The 19,877-nt window shown below is 38.1% G+C and overlaps 1 protein-coding gene across 1 annotated transcript in view; it reads left to right on the forward strand.

Annotated features, from left to right (window-relative positions):
* LOC104150271 (fibrillin-2) overlaps positions 1-19,877 on the forward strand; it is a 181,816-nt gene that overhangs the window by 54,795 nt on the left and 107,144 nt on the right. Inside the window, exons 8-11 of the mRNA XM_068928296.1 lie at positions 7,866-7,991; positions 12,042-12,194; positions 12,962-13,195; positions 15,146-15,283. Of these exons, the coding sequence (XP_068784397.1) occupies positions 7,866-7,991; positions 12,042-12,194; positions 12,962-13,195; positions 15,146-15,283 (651 nt within the window). The remainder of the gene's footprint in view (positions 1-7,865; positions 7,992-12,041; positions 12,195-12,961; positions 13,196-15,145; positions 15,284-19,877) is intronic.

Raw genomic sequence — 19,877 nt, forward strand, 5'->3', positions numbered from 1 at the left:
TTTTAACATCTTTATCAGTGGCCTGGAGGAGGAGGTAGAATGTACTCTCATTGGTTTTGCAGATGATGCCAAACTGCGTGTTGGGAAACAGTCAATATGCTCTCAGGCAGGGCTGCCATTGAGAGGGACTTAGGCAGGTTGGAGAAATGGGCTGAGAGGAACCTCAAGGAGTTCAACAGGACAAATGGCAGGTCCTGCACCTGGGACAGTCTGACCCCCTGCAGTGGGATGGTAGGGTGGGGAAAGTGATTATTCTTTGCTCAGGACTCATTTGACCACATTTGGAATGCAGCAACCAATTTGGGGCCCCCAGTAGGAGGAAGCTGTTGAGAAACTGGAGTAAATTCAGTGCAGGACCACTAAGATGGTCAGTGGGTTGGAGCACTTGCCCTGTGAGGAGAGGCTGAAGGAAGGAGCTTGTTCAGTTGTGCAAAGAGGTGGCTTTGTGGGGTCCTAACAGCAGCTTTCCAGTTCTCACAAGGAGATTATCAAGAAGATTCTTGAAGGTTATCAGGAAGGTTCTTCTCAGTGGTGCATGGTAGGAGGAATGAGAAATAACAGACATAAGTTGAAACAAAAAAGCTTTTGACTGCATATAAGGAAAAAAATGCACTCTGTGGATAATTAAGCACTGCAGTAGGTCACCCAGAAAGGCTGTGGAGGTTTTCAAGACCTGAGCAGACAAAGCCCTAAGCGACTTGATCTGAATTCAGCATTGACGCTGCTTTGAGCAGGATCTTTGGCTAGATGGCCTCTGAGGTCCCTTCCAGCCTTTTTCTGGTTTTGTGATTTAATTGCTTTTTTTGATACTGCACTTGAGAATAGAATTCACTTTAGGCACCTGATTAGCATCTACTGAATTGTCCAAGATAGGTTATATGCTAATACTTCAAGTTACGTTTTTAAACAACAATTTCTATTATTTTTCTTTCTTTTTGCATGATACGTATAATAGAAATGAAAATGAATTCAACAGCTGAGTTCAGCCTTTGAAGACTAGGGATTTGGACTCAGAAGGGTTATGTAGTAGTAGACTTCTGGAATTGATTCAGATATTATCTGAATTGTAAGGAGAACCATACTGTACTCTTCTCGCCCCAAAGTCAGGAAACTGAAATAATTAATATTTAATAGAAAATAATAATTCAAAAGCTCTCAGTTGAAAATACATTCAAAATAACTTTTTTCTTTGACTTTTCCCAAAAGAGGATAGATTAAAACCATCCATTCTCAACATATAAAACATTTAAAAACAAATTAGATAATTTTTATTTGTTTAATATTAAAAATACAAATTTGAGGACTTTTTGCCCTTTTTTTTTTTTTAAACTGATGTTTTAGAGTGGCAGGTTTTTCAGCCTAGTTGGGTCTGTGTGGCCTTGTGTTGGCATATTATTAGTACTCTGGATGGCACTGTATACAAATAGTTGCATGTATTTGTGTTGGCTGGTTGTAGATAATAATTCTGAACATGTTACGTTTCTGCCTGGCATCAGCTGAAGTGTTTTGATGTGAGAAGGAGAACTTACTCAGTGATAGGTCTCCTTCTAGAAAAGGTAATTAAAGCATTCTTTGCATTCTACTTTTTAAATCCATCTAAAGCTCTGCTTAACTGTTAAAGATGATATTTGACAGTTCTCCCTGGAGCATCCACAGGGAAAGGCAAATATACTTTTGACGCTTATCTAGTTAAAAATGTGTTACGCTTAAGGGACAATAGATGGTAGAAGAGAAACATCATCTGTAGTCTGAAACATTTGCTATTATTTCATACTTGGGTAATCAATGGTGTTTGATTTCCTGCTTGGCCGGCATGTTGCTGCAGAACAGGTCATATGCCTTGGCTTTATTCCACGTGAACCCCTGCCGCTTCAGTCTGTGGCAGAAGTTAGATACTAATTAGTCCCTGGGCACGGCTTCCACACGGAGGATTATGTGGGGCGGGGGGGAGGGGGGAAGGAAAAACAAAACAAAACGAAATAACCACAGCACCCAGGCTGTAATGCTTTTTTCTGTAACACCAGTGAAACTAGTGTTTCCACTAGTGAAACCAGACCGTTTCCTAATGCGTCACAGCAAAGACAAGATAATACCTTGATAATACCAGAGTAATGCCATGCCTAGATATTTCCAAGAATGCAGCGGAGAATAAAAGCCAAGCCATAGTTTTATTTGATCTTTTTTTTTTTTTTTAATAAAGGCTTTGATAGTTCATAATCTCTCAGTGTGAGATTTATAGGATAAAATAATACCCAGTCCTTCAAATGATTGCACTTTAAATTAGTGAGACTGGTCAAGTGAATGAAATTACTCACGGGTTTTGTATATGTAGATTGGGCCTTTGGGAAAGATATAAAGAGTTGGTCTCCTACTGTGTACAGAAAACTGATTTAATAGAAACATCATTGTTTTAATGATGACTTTAATGTAAAATATTATACAAAACTAGTTGTACTACTGAGTATTCTGCCCACTCCTTTCCCTTCCTTTAGTATGGAAAACAAGATCAAATACGATTTGCTGGTTACAAAGGACAAAATCCAAGCTGGAGTAAGTAACCAGGCAGGGCTCCAGTTTTTAAAGGGAGTGATTGGAATCTTACGTCGACTCTGCAGGCGTCTTTTTATCTAACAGTAAGTCTTTTACTTAATAAGGAGGGATTTCAGATTTCCTGCTATAGCCTTTGACCTTAAATATCCAGCTGTACTTTTGTGGGTTAGGTTTTTTTCCTCTTATTTTTTTCTCCTGGAAGCAATAACCAGAATAGGTAGGAATGTTTGTGACATGCTTTTTGTGCCATAATGGATATTGTTAGGACTATGCTAGGCAATAAATAATTGTTGTTTTTCTAGACTATTTGCTTGCATTATATTCCCATGTTTCGGTAGAGATCAGTAAAAAGACACATATTCTACTTACTAGGTAAATTTTGAGCCTTAGATTACAGTTTACTGACACTGAAATTGCAGAAATTAATGGCAATTTTAAATCAGTTAGAAAAGTTTGAAGGATTTCCAACGCATATGAGACCAACTTCTATGTACAAATGCGTGTGTGTGCCCTCATATGTAGAAATGTAAGTAGATAGCTTAGGGTATTTGGGGAAAATGCGACCTTTTACAATTAATCCACCTCAGAGTTCTGACATTACTGCTTTTATTTATAAGCTTTTATGTATTCCTCATGTATAGACTTTCCACAGCATTAAGGACAAGTCTTTCCACTACTGGGCAGATCATGGAAGGATGCAAGGAAGAGGTACAGAATGAAAAATTTTGGAAAAGTCTGTGACAGGGCTTGTATCAGATTCCAGATCCCTCAGGTGTTAGACCGAGGTCTTAATTAGCAAAAATACCCTTTTTGCTATCCTTTTTGTCCTAGAAGTTTTGATCTACAATATATTGGGTTCTCATTGTCTTTTTAGGAATGGAATACTGCCTATTTTTAGTATGTTGCCTTCCAATATTGATGGAGCTTACGTGTGTGGGTTGCTCAGAGATGGATTTTTACATGGATAAGTGGAGAGGAGGAATAGGCTTTCCGTTGTGCTTGTCTGGTTTACGTATGAGGTGGTCTGTTACTTATTTGTACCTCAAAGATGTAATAAATGTGTCCTAACTATTCCTCTCAAATGGAGAATATGCCATACTCTTTGACTAACTAGATATGATACCCTTTGTAGTCAAGGGTACTCTAGGAGGTAGAATCCCTCTCGTTCTCTCCCACAGAGGTGTGGCACTGTACTATCGACAGTAAAGGACTCGGACCCTGACACAGGCTCTTTTTTCACTACCAAAATGCAAAGAAGCTTTTAAAAAATACCATTCTATTTCTAGTTTTCCTGCTCTAGCATATAATTTTGTTACACTACGTTAGTGTAATTCAGACTCTATACTACAAGGTATTAGTATAGACGAAAAACATTTTCAAGGAAGACTTTTTCAGAATTCAGAGGTTGAGACCCTCTTTTCCGGTACTCTTAATTCAGTTATTCATAAAATCCTGCTTACTGTTGCAGTAAAAATCATGAATTCTGGCTGACAAGTAGCCAGGCTAGGTTTTTTGGCAGACAGCTCATCTATTAATACTCACACCTGCAAAATTTATTCCACACATTTAAAATTAGTTTACACACTGAATATGACCAGCTTTCCCATCTTAAGTGTGACATCGAATCTTTGGAGCGCTTTCCCCAAGACGACTAATTTGCCTGTTTTGGAGGGGGGAGGGGAGGAAACTGAGTAACTTTTTCAGTCAGCTGTCCTAAAAATAGCTCCTTCTGAGGTAAAGTCTCAGAATTTCCAGTGAGAGTTAACAAGAGTTCTTGTTAAAAGAATTGCATCTGCAAGAACCAGGGAAGGGGGAAGAGAGACAGAGATTTAGCTCAGAAGCTAGTGAAACGAAAAATCTACTAACTTGATATCGCTCCAGTAAACAGAAAGATTATTCCTTCACGAGGGCCCTCTAGATTAATTGGTTACAAAACGTTTTCCTCGTCAAAAGGAGAAGACTCTGGAATCAGTCCTCCAGTCTGACTAACTGCCTAGATTTCAGGAAGGTACGTCCTCTGTTTCCAACTCCCTGTCGTTCTTGGACAGCATTTGAAGGAGAGAGCCCTAGACTGCGTTAAACTTTCGTGCCTGTAGCCTGGTGAGAGGGATGGCCCTACGTTCTGCAGCTCTGCAGAAGCAGCTACCTGCCTCCTTTCAATGTCTCTCACTAGCCAGTGCTACCAGCTCCACCTGCTTGTTACTTAAATGGGGTTTGTGCTCTATGACTAACTGGTTTCAGTTTCCTTTGGTAAAAGATCAAATGTTGTGTTCTTGTAATAAAGTTAACTACCTTTAAAGTAGCAAGTACCTGTACCAGAGTGAAAATGAATGACACGCAGTTTTCAAGCTCCCACTGTTTGGAATAGTCAGATTTTTATAGCCATATTTTTTTCTTGGTTTTTGCTATTTGCTTCCTTTTGTATAAAAGCTGCTGTAGCATCTCAATTATAGAAAATAAAATAAATGTTATTTTAACTACAAGATTAAGATGCACTCTCTGGGGAGGTAAATGAGTGAAACATACTTTATGTGACGTGACTAGTTGCTTAGCACAGGGATTCTTGCATTCGGTTTGCTCAGGTATCACTGGTGGCAGTTGCTACCAGCTTTATGCCATCCCCTCGTTCAGACAGTATTTCCATGCTGGTGTGTTGTATACCGCTGGTGATACCTTTATCACAGTTTGAGTGCCTCTGAACATTAGAATTGGTCTTGAATGTATTTCTGTACTTCAAGAGATGGTAGAACAACAAGGGAGTTTTCTTGCATGAGCATCAGTAACTCTGCCAACATGAAGGTATTGCTTTCCAGAAAAAGTAAGCTCTTCCTACAGAATGCTCCTGTAGTCCAAATTTCTTGCCTTTCTGACACAATGTTTCAGACTTCGTGTGTGTGTGTGTGTGTGTGTGTGTGTGTACAGAAGATGATGCTCTTGTTTAAAAGAGTTACGGATTGTGAAAAACATGTACTGCATGAAAGATCTCAGCAAGGCGTGCGCCAGGTTCTGGTTCTGTTTTGATTTACACACATGGTTTCATTTCATTGGATTAAATCAGATGGTGAGCAGTTCACCACGTTATATATGTTGTCTTTAATACAGTAAATTAATGCAAGATTTCTGAGATTTCCTGGGGGATTATTTGGTTTTGATTTATACCATCGTTTGGAATCCTGGAATCTCTGCAGCGGTTAGCTATGAAGTCTTATGTGAAAGCATTATTTGTTGATTTAACAAAAATGACCTTTTCTTTTGTAGGTACTTAAGAAGTACAGATGCTGAAAATATGGTGAATAATTGTCACTTCATAACTATTTTAATGTAAAATTCTAAACTTTGAGTCCTCCAAAATGCCTAAATAGTCTCATTAAAAAGATACAATTTTCACTTCCTCTGATTGCTCCTCACGGTGTAAAACAGACCACAAAGGTCACAAGGTACTTATGTGTATAAACTACTTGCACAGTCTAAAGCAGCGTTACATGTAAGATGAACGGTCTTTGCTGCAGTGACACTCAAAATGACATGAGAGGTTTCAGTGTTTTGGGTTTTTTCAGTGTGTGTTCTATACATACCTTTACTTTAATAACAAAATGTACTCTTCCACACAAAGTGGCATTGTGCAAAACTTGATTTTCCTTTCCAGTGCTTGAATGTCGTCTGTAGATGCATATCTAAAGGGAGTTCTTCGTGTGTGGACCTTCCCACAGTGGGGAGTTACCGTTTAATATAGTCTCTGTGCATGCCAGATCTTTTTGGCACACTTCCTTTGTTTTGAGTTTTCAGTGTGGAGAGTGCAGGGGGGGTGGAAGCACAGTATTCATCGCATAAAAAACTCTTAAGAAACAGTATAGGTTAAATTTCCTCAGGTAGTCATTCATCTCAAGGGATTTTCTAGAGTAGCAGGGCCAAGGAAATGGTAGGTCTGTGTGAAAGTGCAATGAATGCTCTGTGGGATCCCAGGACTTCCTTATAGGGACATAAAGACCTTCTCAGGGTCATCAAAAGAACATTTCTGACGTATGCTTTTTCTCTGATGCTTCTCCTGCATTATTTGCCGTGAGACAGATAATCTGGGTTCAAAAAGCTGACTCTTTTTTTAACCTTATTTCACAGTGTAGAGGAGTCTAAAATTAATTTTGCACCCAGAACAAATTGAGCCAAAATTGTACGTCGATGACTACCTTGGGATTAAACCATACAAAACCAATGTTGTCATGCATTCCGACTGGAAAACATTATTCATCTCAAGCTAGTTGGAAAGTTGGCCCATACTTTTCTATTTTCTCAGGATTCCTCCCAGGTTAAACCTGAGTCACACTTCATATTTATTAAAAGTCACTAAAAATGAGAATGTACAGAGGTCACTTAAATTAGGTTCCTAAAATGACTCTAAAAATATTCAAATGTCTAAAGATTGTTACAACAGTAGAACCAAGTGTTTACTTAAAATAGTTCATTTTTATATAAGATTATGACACCTGTAATCATTCCCGTTGGCATTTCTTCCATTCCGGCTTACTCCACTGTGCTTCTCACCTTTAATACTGTAGTCAAACTGCCTCCTCCAACTGCTTCTTATTGCCTCATCTCCTCCCTGTGATTCAGAGGTGAGCTAGGCACCACCCTGTGCTCTCAGCTCTGTTGCTGAGTGCCCTAGCAGCCCCTCGTTACATATAGCAGCTCATTCATGAACTTGATGACATCTAAGTTGATATATATTTATATGCAAAATGGAGTATTTGGGTAAGACCACTGCTTTCAGGGAGCGGAAACATTTGAATGGATTAAAAATATCTGAAAAAAAGGAAAAAGTCATTTGATCTGTACTTCTGAAGAGACTGGCCAAAATTGTCTCTACAATCAGAGTGTTACAAGAAGGCCAGAAAGCAGTTAGATCTGATGAGCAAAACTTTTGTGGTCACAGAAGCTCTGAGCAGATGCAGAGCTGTCGTGCCTGGTTGCTGTATGATCTCTCTTCAGTCGACTCAAAAGTAGGATGGATGTTTTGGTATCACATTGTAGCTGTTGCGGGTTTCCTAGTGATCATGCTTAGTATGTGTCATTCAAAGGAAGTCCCAGACTGCTCTTACATACTCTAGGACTTGGAGTGGTGTGCAGCTTGATCATGTAAGGCCTGCATTAAAGCCTGCATTAGCTGGCAAATTAAATGACTTGCAAATGCTTCACTGACAGCAGCTTCCAAACTGCAATGCATTATTAAATCTGAGCTGAATAAAAATTTCATTTTTTAAGCAATATATGCAAAATTTTATAATTAACCTATCTCTTTTCCTTTTTTTTTTTTTTGACAGATATTGATGAATGCAGCATCATCCCAGGAATCTGTGAAGGTGGCGAATGTTCCAACACTGTGGGAAGTTATTTCTGCATCTGCCCACGAGGATATGTTACATCCCCAGATGGCGCCCGCTGTATTGGTGAGAATTCCATGTAGCAGGCTTTTAAAGCTCTCAAGATTAATAGGGCAATTTTATAGGCAGCAGTGGAACTTCTGTCCCAATCATCTACTATTTTCCCAGGACCTCATTATGTTCTAACTCTCTGCTCCATCTACTTAACATTCATAACATCCTCCTCTTGACGATGATGGTACTGCAGAGGTACTGCCTTTATCTGGCTTGTAGATGCCTGTATGTAGACTGTGGTGTAGCCTGCAAATTCCTGCCTTGGATCTGGATTTTTGTAGAAAAGAAGCCGTGAATATCTCTGTTGTATGGGCAAGCATAAGAAATGTTAATCACGTTTGTTTCTTAAATCTGCATTTGATGAAATCAAAGCTTTGATTCTAAAGCAGCAAACATCTACCCTTACTTGGTATTTCAAGTTCAATCTCACATAGTTTAATTTAAAGACCAATATTGGGCAAGTGGATAAACTTCGAAGGCATTGAACAGAGTATGCTGAGTTGCTACTAATTTGGAAGGAATGCCTAATATAACAAAGCAAATATTAAATTTCAGTAGGCTGCAGTTTTACAAGACGATTTATTTAAAACCAGTTTCTATCTTATAAAAAGGCTGTGTGCTTATCCTTAAGTGCAGTAATGCATATTGTGGATCTTTTCATTATTGCTTCTTTTTTACCGCTGCGCGTGAGATGGTATAAACTATATTGATGAGTTAACTGAAAATACTGTGTGCCTGGTATAAGAAATGATTAACAATTGTCTTAACAGTGTTTTTTCCTAGCTCTCATACTGTTCTTCCTCTTTCAGATTTTTTGTTCCTATTCAGAACAAAGAGCACTTTGTTCTCTTGTTACAGAATGTAAAATCTGAATTATAGGTAACTAGTATGATTTGTCAAAAACATCTAGTAAGCTGGAAGTAATGTAAGACTTGCAAGTGATTTCACATGGATAATTTTTTGCACAGTATAGTCAGTTTTTGTTATCTAGGTTCATTTTAGGAGCGCCAAGCTTCAAATATATTGTGGCTGGTCTCAGAGATACTGAGAACCTATCGTTTCCAATATCTTCATAATTTATATGGACTTTGGCATGTTTTAGAATACAGTTTCTAAAGTTAGCTCACAGAACCAATTGTACACAAATCACATGCCCTAGCCTCTTTAAGGAGACCCTTATGTCACAGAGGCTCCTTCCCTTAAATGAACGTGTGTATGAAAGTTCCTGTGCTCTCAAATGTTTACACTATTGGAATATAACTTATTTGCATTACTTAAGGGAAAAAAAAATGCAACATGAAATCCTTATTAATACGAATTGCTTTCTTCTTCCCAGTTTAAGACAAATATTTGCTTTTAGTCAAAATACTAAGATAAGCTTAGTTATTGTAATTAGTCCCATATCTTTCTAAATTTGTTGAGGTTTTTTTCCTAGTCAGCTTTCAGGAGTATGACAGTAGATGATCTAGGATGTGCCCTTGGAGGAACTAGGATGTGTTAAAAACTGACATGTTTCTAAAGACTAATTTTCATATCGTACCAAAAAAGTTATAGTTGGACGTTCAGTCTACCCCTAGCACGTATGTGGTTCCCACTGAAACTTGTCAGAGCTAAAGGCATGTTTAAAGGGAAATACAAGTGGGCTGAATTCTTTCTGGCTTGTTACAAGTCCATGTTCCTTAGTTTAAGTGAGAAAATTACCAAGGAAACATACTATCCCTTATAGTCTCTATCTACGGATTAGTTAGCCACTTTGCAAGCGCTCGCTAGAGCTCACACCACTACTGAAAATACTCTGCTAGGATTAGGTTTTTAAGAGAAGACTGGATGCCATTTCTTCTGTCAGATGCAGGTACACCAAGGAAAAATTTACTAAATGAGAAAGTTACTGATGTTCATGTTATGGTAAATGACTCTATTTTTGTCATAGTAGACTTGTTATAAATTTGTATCTATTTTATCTTTGTATTTGTTTGTATCTTTTATATCAGCCCTGTTTCCCATTAGCTTGAGCAGTCCTGAGATCATATGTATGTTGCTAATGCACTGAGGATTTGACTTGAGGGAAGCCATTGATCTGTCTGCAAGTCAGTTGCTTACGTGTGCAAAAGGGGGATTAATATTTTTTGCCCCATCTCTGTCCTGAGAAGGTAGCCTGTTAAAGTGAGCATAGGTATTGCAAGGGGACCTCTGGGCCTGCCAGGCTGAAGTTTAAGATGCGTGCCCCACTGACAATGCCTGCTGCTGCTTCTTGGCCTGCTCTCAGCCCCTGATCTTTGAGCATTCATGTTAAGCACTGTCACATCTCTTTAACCTTCTAAGATTAGACAGTCAGAGCAATTTTTAAACTCTTAATGGTTAGAAGTTTGCAATGAAGTGAATAATCCTTTAACTTACTGAAATAAGAAGCTGGAAAGGAATTTTTTGGTGTCCCCCATGCCTTTCACGACACACATTTCGTAGTGCTGGGCTCCTTGTTTTACATTGTAGAGCCTTTTTCAGTGAAATCTTTTGGCCTTACTTTTATTTTCCTTTTCTAAAGCTGAATAAAACTTCCTATTTTCAGCTGAATTGTTCAAAAGGCATCTTAGACATAGTTCTGAGAGTGAAGTGAGAGCCCATGATCTCAAAAAAATATTGGTCCTTAAGATTTACATTCTTGACCTTAGTGGTTGTTTGTCTATGTTGCTTATGTGGATTTAGGTCATATTTCAGGGTTTCTTATCTTCTACCTCTTCTGTACTCTGCTGTTTTATTGCTCATGTTAAACTTTGAAAAGACTTTGAAAATGAATAGCTGATTTCTGTTGTCCTTGCATATTTTTTTCTTCAAATACTGTTAATTTCAGTGAAATGCCTCATGGGAAAAGGTGTTGTTCAGAAAATCTGGCTATTTTTTCATAGAGAGTATAGCATGAGGCTATACTTGATATGAATTTCATAGAAATGAACTGCTTAGGGTTTTTGTGGACTTTTTTTGTATGTGTTTTTTTTTTTTTTTTCTTGTATACAGTTGCCTGTATATATTTGTCTTTTATGCTAAATTGATTTTGTTAAGCTTTTCAGTCTGGAGCTTTGTGAAGTGAACGCAAAGGGGACTTGATGCTTCCCCCCCCCCCCCCCCCCCCCGCCCCGGGTGCCTAGTCCTGGGTGCTTGCTATAGCTCTTCTGAGATATATTTTTCAAGCTATAATATGAGCAAAAAATGACAAATGGTTCAATTCAGTATTTTTCCTTTTAGAAAGAGAGAAGTTTATCATAGTATAACACTGGTCACCAACATGTTTTTTTTTTCCCCCAAGTATTTTGTTTAGCCAACTGAAAATATACTAATTATTTTATTGTAGTCGCACTGAAAAATGTACTTTCCACCCATTTTTGCTCGTTCAATAGCAGAGCGGGCTACGGTATACAATATTTAGTTGTTTTGGGGTTTTTTTAGGGTAATTTTTTGTTCTTTGGCTTAGCCTTGTTCTTACACAAGCTGAGTGATCTTGTGCTGATTCCAGTGACGCTGTTAGCAGGTGCTACCCGCTGCGATTAAGGGCTACACGTGAACTAGATTGCAATATGGTTTTAGTAAAGGAGAAGGGATAATTGCCCTAGGTCCTTGTCTCCCAGGTACAGGAGATTCCTTACTGAACAGGTTTTCTGAAGAAGGGCTATTTGCTTTCTTCTAAATGCCCATCCAAAAAGTCTGAAATAGCTGCGTGGCATCCAAGGGATTTTTATTCCTTCCAGTGCTGCTGCACTGGTCTTTTAGCAGATAAAAATACATAGCCCATTTCCCAAAGTAGTTTATGAAGAGAATTAAGTTTGTTGTGACTGGAAGGAAAGATGAATTTGACAACTACGTTCTGGATTAACGTCACTGAAAATGTGAGATCCTGCAGTAAACCGAATGTGGAATGGGTTGGTGCTGATCAGCTCGCATCGTTGTTGGTGTTTTCTTTTTTTAATACAGCTTTTTAAACGTTTTAGTACTTATGTGAAATGAGTAAGGGAAAGACATATAGAGACTTCATTTTATTGTTTTTGGCTTTCTTCTTAAATTAACATCCAGATCAGAGGGCAAGTACATGTTTCTCCAGCTTGGTAAATGGTCGCTGTGCACAGGAACTTCCTGGTAGGTTCACCAAAATGCAGTGCTGCTGTGAATCTGGCCGGTGCTGGGCCATTGGATCTGTTCCAGAGATGTGTCCCGTTAGAGGATCTGGTGAGTGCCTTGTTTTGTTTTGCTGCTTCTTGCTGCCCGTTCTAGTCGGGATGGAGGTCACTGAAATATTTTAAATGCCTTTAAAATGTAGGCTAAAAGGAAAAAGTCAAGAATTACATTATCATTCATTCTTGTGTTCTTAATATGGATGTTTCCATCTGTGAACCATTTTTTTTTTCAGGTCCGTTATTATTTGGGACTAGTTTCTTTAACCTCCTTTTGTTGACATTGGAAAGAGTTCTTGGGAAATGGGGAAGATTTTGTGGTCAAGCTTGAAGAGGAAATGACTCTGAGGGTCCATAGTTCATTTCGATTTAAAGGAACAGCTGCTCTCTCCATAAAATTTCATGTTACTTTGAACTGGAAATGCATCAGTATTTCATTTATTCTTTCAACACTGTGCTCACATAACACTATTCCACATCTCTGGTGAAATGTATTTTCATTCTATCTATCCCAGGATCTCTGAGGGACCCAGGAGTTGCGGTGCTTTTGGCAGTGCACCAACAAAAAGGTTTCAGTAAATAGCTAGGCATAAATTATAATATTTCCTATTATTATTCTAAGTGTTCTTCCTTAAATAACACCTGTCACAATTGTGGAATCCCCTTGAGTGTAGGAGTGGGAGAGGGAATAATATGTAACATTATAGAAATGGGAAACCAGTATTGTATTTGTGCAGTACAAAGATCTGTATCTTCCGTATAAGATGACTTTGGTGAAAGGTTGCTTTACTTTACGCCTTTCTGTGCTTTATTGTTTGATAGATGAACACCGCAGACTTTGCATAGATGGAGTTCCAGCTGGAGGTGGTTCCAGGGGTGGCGGGACTGGAGGAAACGGATTCCTTCCTGGTGGCAATGGAAATGGCTATGGCCCAGGAGGAGCAGGATTCATTCCCATCCCTGGTAGCAATGGTTTCTCCCCAGGTGTAGGGGGAGCAGGGATAGGGACAGGTGGTCAGAGTACCACTGGAAATGGCCCAATAATTACTGGACTAAGTAAGTATTCCTGGTTTTGAGACTTATTTCCTTCTTTTTTTGATTCCTCTTATTTTTTCCTTTTTTTTCTGCTCAGTTTCTAGTCTGGAAATGGCACAGTGTCCTTAATATGTAAAAAATATCTTTGTATTCAAGAACATATAAGATATCTCATATAGTTTTAAGAAGGAGTTGGTAGTGTAGGAAGGTTTCTCCCCCCTCCCTTTTTTTTCCTTCTTCATTTTGGTTGTAAAGTATTCTCCTTGAGTCTTTAGCCACATCCAGGGTTTCTGTTTATGAGTTATGTTCATTTACTAGTCATATTTGTCACTGTTCAGTAATTTTTCCCATGAAATTGTATGCCTACTGTGACCTCAGTCTTGCATGACTGCTCTAAAAACTGACTAAAAGTCTGCAGCTTACTTCATTCGGTAAAAGACGTACATTCAGTTAATGTTCATGTAATACAACAGGCAAAAATGTAGCGTTAGCCACATCCACTTCTGTAATATATATATTCTGTGTACTTGTACACATAGGTTTTATTTTAATGTTACAAACCTACAAGCAGCTTTGGTTATCAGGCATTAAAAATAAATAAAATTATTTATTTATTTATTTTTTAGGGTTATCTCCTTCCCTTCCTGCCCATATGCGGGTTTTCTTTCCTTCCCTTGTCAACCAAAGGCCGATCTACCTTTTCGTTTTCAATCTGGGATTCTTAATACAGTTGTATCTTAGCTTTTCTCTTACTATCGTAGTTTATATCTTCATTTCATTCACATCATTAAGGTGTGTAATTTCACAACCTGTCAGTTCTATAAGAAAGCTTTTCCTGCTGTGCGAAAAGGGAGTTTCCTTGCTTCCAAGTGTATAGCTGACACTTACTTCCAAGACCCAGAAAGTCTAGCCTAAAAGACTTTGATGGTTGTGCGTGTGCGTGCGAGCACATGCTTGCACATGCACGTTTTTACATAGCGCTGTGTGAGTATATGTGTATATATTGTATTTAAATATTTTGACTTGGAAAAAATGCTTTATTTCTGGATTTAATACTTTTTCTTAAACTTTTATTGTCTTTTCCCCCTTAGCTTTGCACAATTGTGGTGCCTCATGTTCTTGAAAGAACTAGTCCCACTTCTCTGAAGTGAAGTCTTGCAGTAGTTTTCAGTTACGTAAAGACAAAATTCATGAAATTGGCATGATTTAACTATTTTTATTGATCCCCCTGTCTTTGACACCTCCAACTTTTGTGTTTAGTACAGTGTCCTCATGGCACATCACATGTTGGTTTCCTGCTTCACCATGAACCTTTGAATTTTTTGCTTGTGCTGTGCCTGCTGCTCTGTCTTAGTCAGCAATAATAGAACTCTAGATTTTGAAGTATTTTCAAAAAGCCTCTAGCATTTACAATAAAGTGTTTACTTTCCTTGTTCTTCCAAGGATAAAACTTAGCCCTTCTGCAGAAATACTGCCTTGGCTCAAAGCCCAAGATGAACAGTATTCAGAAGGATGTCTCACATGTATAAAGTTATTTATAACATGTGTAAGTGTCTGCCGGGTCAGAACCATTGTCAATAAAATGCAAGGAGTATTTAAGACAGGTATACAAAAAATAATAAACTCATAGGAACAGATTGCTTCAACTCGTGTCCAAATGGTGGTCTATTCATGAGACCACTGAACATCTTAGCAGGCTCTAAGCATAAATGGTAAGCTATAATCGAGACCGTTCTGTCTCACGTGTTTTCTTGTTTCTGATAGCTACTTGCATTTGTTAGGTTACTGTAAAGTCAATAGATAGTACTTGGAAAAATACTTGATTTCATGAATTTATTTATCCACCTGAGAACATACTTTTTGAAGCCTAATGTGAACTTCGTTTCTGAAGCCTAATGTAACCTGCATTTTTACTTCTATTTGAAAATATGAATATTTTTCTCATGTCAGGCTTTTTTTTTTTTCCACTAGCAATACTCAATCAGACAATTGACATCTGTAAGCACCATCCCAATCTTTGTTTAAATGGACGCTGTATCCCAACCATTTCCAGTTATCGATGTGAGTGCAACATGGGATATAAGCAGGATGCAAATGGGGATTGTATTGGTAAGTGCACACTTCTAAAACCTGTTATTCACTTTTTGCATACTAATATTCTTCAGTTTTGAAGATCAGCCTTTGATCAAAAAAAAAATTATGTGCATATTCTTCTTCTTCCATATATACTAATTTTAATAATATTGAACTTGTGAAGGAGAGTGCGGGGATCATGGTGAGATTAGTTATACTGGATTAATGTACAATCCTCATAAAAGAGCTTTTCCTATTTGCTTCCCACAAAAGAAGCATCTTCACTCACAAATATGGGTATTGAGTATTTCTGTACTTGATGAGTACGGTACATTTTTTATCTTTACTTTTAGTGAGTTAAATTCTGTTCTCATTTACTCTTTTGTTATGCTCGTGCAACTCCCTTGCTGTCAGAGGAGTTAGTCTCAAGTTTATCAAGTTATCGAAGGACAGAATTTATGTTCTACTTACTCGTGAATATGAATAACATATTTAAAGATGTCAAATCATTAATAGAATGTATTAATTAACTTTTAATTACATTTGTATTACTTATTAAAATACTTAACACTAAACTCTTATAACAAGAGCTGAATTTGGGATTCTGTGCTTTTGTTCAGTTGCTACGGACTTCAGTCATACAGGGTTAAAGGGTCATCAAGGGTTTCAGAGCAAAAAACAAAATGTGGGAGTTGTGTGGCGAAGAGCTTTGTTTGCAGGATATACTTTTGTAACCATCTAGGATCCTAAATGGAAAGCTCTGTTTCTATTTTTAATTGAACATTAGCCTACTGATTTGAGAGAGCTGAGATCGGTGAAAGAAATATTAAACAAGAGCTTAATAGCTATAGGCTTTTCTGGCTGAATATGTTCTTTTAGATGCTGTTTTCTAGCATGCCTGTGGATTAAGGGAAAGTACAGAAAGAAAGGATCACAGAAAATTACAGCTAGAAGAGACCTCAACAAAAAAAGAGCTAAATCCAAGATGAGGCAACATATAGTGTGCAAGTGAGAATAGTAGAGGCAGATGTTGAATTGCATGCAGCAGAGCGGGTATTAACCAGCAGTTGGAACCCCGGTGTCTTTGAGCTGCAAATTCTTCCACCTCTGACTGAACTCCAAGCTTAGCATCAGGACCTCCCTGGCTAGGCACCCTGCCTTCTGGAAAAGTGACACGTGATGACCATTGACCAGCACTTTTCTTTGGATGCCGGTGTTTATTACCATGTTTGACTTCTCTGCCTTCCTTTCTCAAATCAGCTTGATATCCCACCCCTGGGAGTTTGCTGTCCCCTTAGCTAGTCCGTTGTGTCACAGGATGATCGGTTATACTTGCATCATTCCTGACAACTGTTTGTATAACCTGTTCTTAAAAACTGTCAGTAATGGAGACTCCACCACTTACTCAGATAGCTGTGCTGCCAGTTTCAGTGCTCCACCAGCCACGCTGTCAGATAGCTTTTTTGAACTTCCAGTCTAGTTTAAATATAATTTTGCAAAAACATCAGCTCGTTATTTCTTGTCCTATCCACAGTGTATGAGGAAAGCAGCTTACTAACCTATCTCTCTGTATGTACCGTTTGCGTATTTGAAGGCTGTTATGGTTCCTTTTCTGAGTGTCCTCTTTGGTGTAACAAGCCTAATTTTTTCAGACTTTTTTCTTTGGGTAAAACTTTCCTTTCTCTCTGACCCCTGGCTGGGAAATTCGGGAGGTTTATTCTTGTTCTGCATCCTTGGGCCTCAGCCACTATTGTTCGTGAGGAGTGGGAGTTTTACCATAAGTCTGCCTTACTGAGAGTATGGGTATTCTTGGTTCATAGTATATGGAGAGTCCTGGCGCTTTTGTTCCCAGCACTATATTTTGCATCGCTGCAATTACAATATTTTTAACTATGGCAGACCTCGGCTGTTGGGGAACTATCTTGAAATGTGCTGAACATCTTCTGAAAGCTGATATTTTGAAATAAAGTATTTTAAGACCTCAGAAAACCTTGTGAGACTGTCTAGATGGATCTTTTGTCTAACAAAGTTTCACCAAGTTATTCTAGATCTAGTTTATAAACCTCTGTTCACATTCTGTATTGATATTACTTGGGGACGAGTTGAAAATGTGAAGCATACTACTGAAGCATACAGTTGTTTGTTAACTATTTGTTAACATGCATTATATTTGCTACATTTTTATAATTTCTGTTTCCTAACTTTAAAGGAAGGAACAAAGATGATTACTGACAAAAACCTGAAATGACAGCTGCTACAAAGGTAGCAACTGAACAAAAGGAAAGGCCTTTCTAAACTGTACTCTTCCAGGCAACCATCCTGTGTTTGGATCTCTAAAGAGTTGTGATAAATAGCACTACAGTAGAGCATGATTATAATAAGCACTTTGTGCCTCTAACAAAGTATTCTGCATGAAGAAATATGCCAAAACAGTAAGAGAAATAGCTGTAAAAAATGAGGCCGAGTACCACAGAGAGCCAAAGTTTCACCTATCTTTAAAATCCTTTCCGCTTAAAGCAAGACAAACTTTTGCCTGTGCTACTTTGTACTTCGTATCAGCAGCTAGTACAATGGTGACATGATGCAAATAGTGATTGAATGGTACTTAAGCATGGCATATGAGATATGAATGCTGTTAAACTTACAAAGCCCTTTTTTAATTTACAAGGCATGGAATATAAATGGGAATTGTGAATCAAATGCACATATTGATAATGCAGTATATGTAAGTTAAGTATCCAGGGAAAAATAAATTGGGGTAAATAAGCCAAAGGAAATCTTGGTCCAGGAAGTAAGGTCAACCCTCAAAAACATGAAGGTAACTCCAAATTAAATGCAACCTAATAATCCTGGGAATCCTGAGGTAGCGGGATGGCTCTTTGGTCTTGGGTTTTAATGAACGCCAGTTTCTATAACCAATAGCACGAAATAAATTATACCGTCTGTTTTGGCTTCCCAGCCTGAGCAGCCAGATAGTCATTTACCAATGTAATCTAGGAGCGTCTTTTGTTTTTAGTCCAGATCAGGATTTAAACTCTGTGGTTGAGTTTATTGTGAAAGGCTTTACTTGCTGTCTTTGTGCCCCTTGATAATTAGGTGGCAGCCAGTAAAGCCGTGTGGGTTTCTTCTTTAATTTAAACTCTCTTTCAGTTCTCATTGGAAGAAATTGTGCAGGACAAAATTAAGTAGGGTGGCTGTGCCACCTATAGCAATGTCCTAGGTTGAAACGGGGGTGAAGAATGCCTTCCAGGTAGTTTGAGTGTTCCTTTGCCTATTTTTTTCTGGGTGAAACAAATCTCTCATTAGTAATTATTTTGACTCTGAAGTGATTTTGCATTTAGAGTAGATGTTTGCTTTCAGGAGACGTTTTGTAAGATATATTGCAATTGTCAACAAAAGTAAGCTTTTACCAATATTTATCTGAGATAACTCAGCTTTGTTTCACCGTTATTTTCTAATTGAATTCCAGAGAAATAGTTGGAATATCTTAAATGTCACATTGAACTGCTGATTTGTGAATGGTAGTTGCTGTAGATCACACAAAATATTGTCTTGGGACTTTAAGCAGGAGTGTAACTGTGAAATTTCTGCATATAATGATATATACTACATTAAAGACTTGCTCAAATCTAATTTGAGTACTCATTTATGAAAGAACAGGCATGGGGCATTGGAAACTGTTACATTTCGCTGTATGGGGTAAGGTTAATGATATAGAAATGAAGACTTCTTCCGCTCTATCTGAGTTTATTGCAAAATTGTCTCTCCGGCTCCCTGCTTCCCATAGAAGAAGCCAGAAACTATTAATGATTTTTTTAATGGAGTTGAAGAAAAGTCTTATTTCAAAATGATCCTGCCAAAACTAAAAAGAACAGAGTTACGTACTGCTTTATGACCTCACTTAGTGTTCTGCTGCTTTAATGATGGAACATCGCCTGGCCTAAGAACCATAAGCACTCCGAAGTGATCTGACACAGAATGATCAGTCCCTAGTTGACAGGCAGCTATATCGTTATTATTACTTAGTTGATTCTGTCCAGAAAGCTCTGGATACAACTGCAGAGACTTTGAAAGTCTCTACAGCCCATAGCTGTGTTTTGGGTTTTGTGTTTGTGAAACAACTAGAATTCCGTATTTCAGATTCTGTTTTTTGTCTTCAAACTCTGCACAGTCAATCTTAAAGGGGCTTTTGAAAGTTCCCCACTGTGTCTAGTGAAATTTTGACGTGTGTTGCAGATGAAATGCTGAAAAGTGGAGATGTATGTGATATAAGTGGTGAAAGGGAAGTGTTTGGTACCGGAGGCATGTATTGTGAGACTGAGGGAAATGGGTTAAATATATCTGTCTCAGATGTTTCCTATTTACCCTACTGGGAAATACATGCTTGCAACACCAATTCAAAGCCAACAGCTTCTTTATGTTAACACATATTTGTCATTTCCCTCTTTTATCAACAACTTAAAAAAAAGAAAAAAAAAGAAAAAAAAAAGAAAAGAACATCTCAGGGTTCATATTTTGTACAGAAATTGTCTATGCAAATGGCTTTGAAAGGACTTTCTAAGCTTAAGTCAGCTATTTCATAGAGGACTGTTGCCTTCCTACTGTAGAATTTATAAATTTGCGGTGAGAT

The sequence above is a fragment of the Struthio camelus genome, chromosome Z, assembly GCF_040807025.1.
Source record: "Struthio camelus isolate bStrCam1 chromosome Z, bStrCam1.hap1, whole genome shotgun sequence".
NCBI classification, from domain to species: domain Eukaryota; kingdom Metazoa; phylum Chordata; class Aves; order Struthioniformes; family Struthionidae; genus Struthio; species Struthio camelus.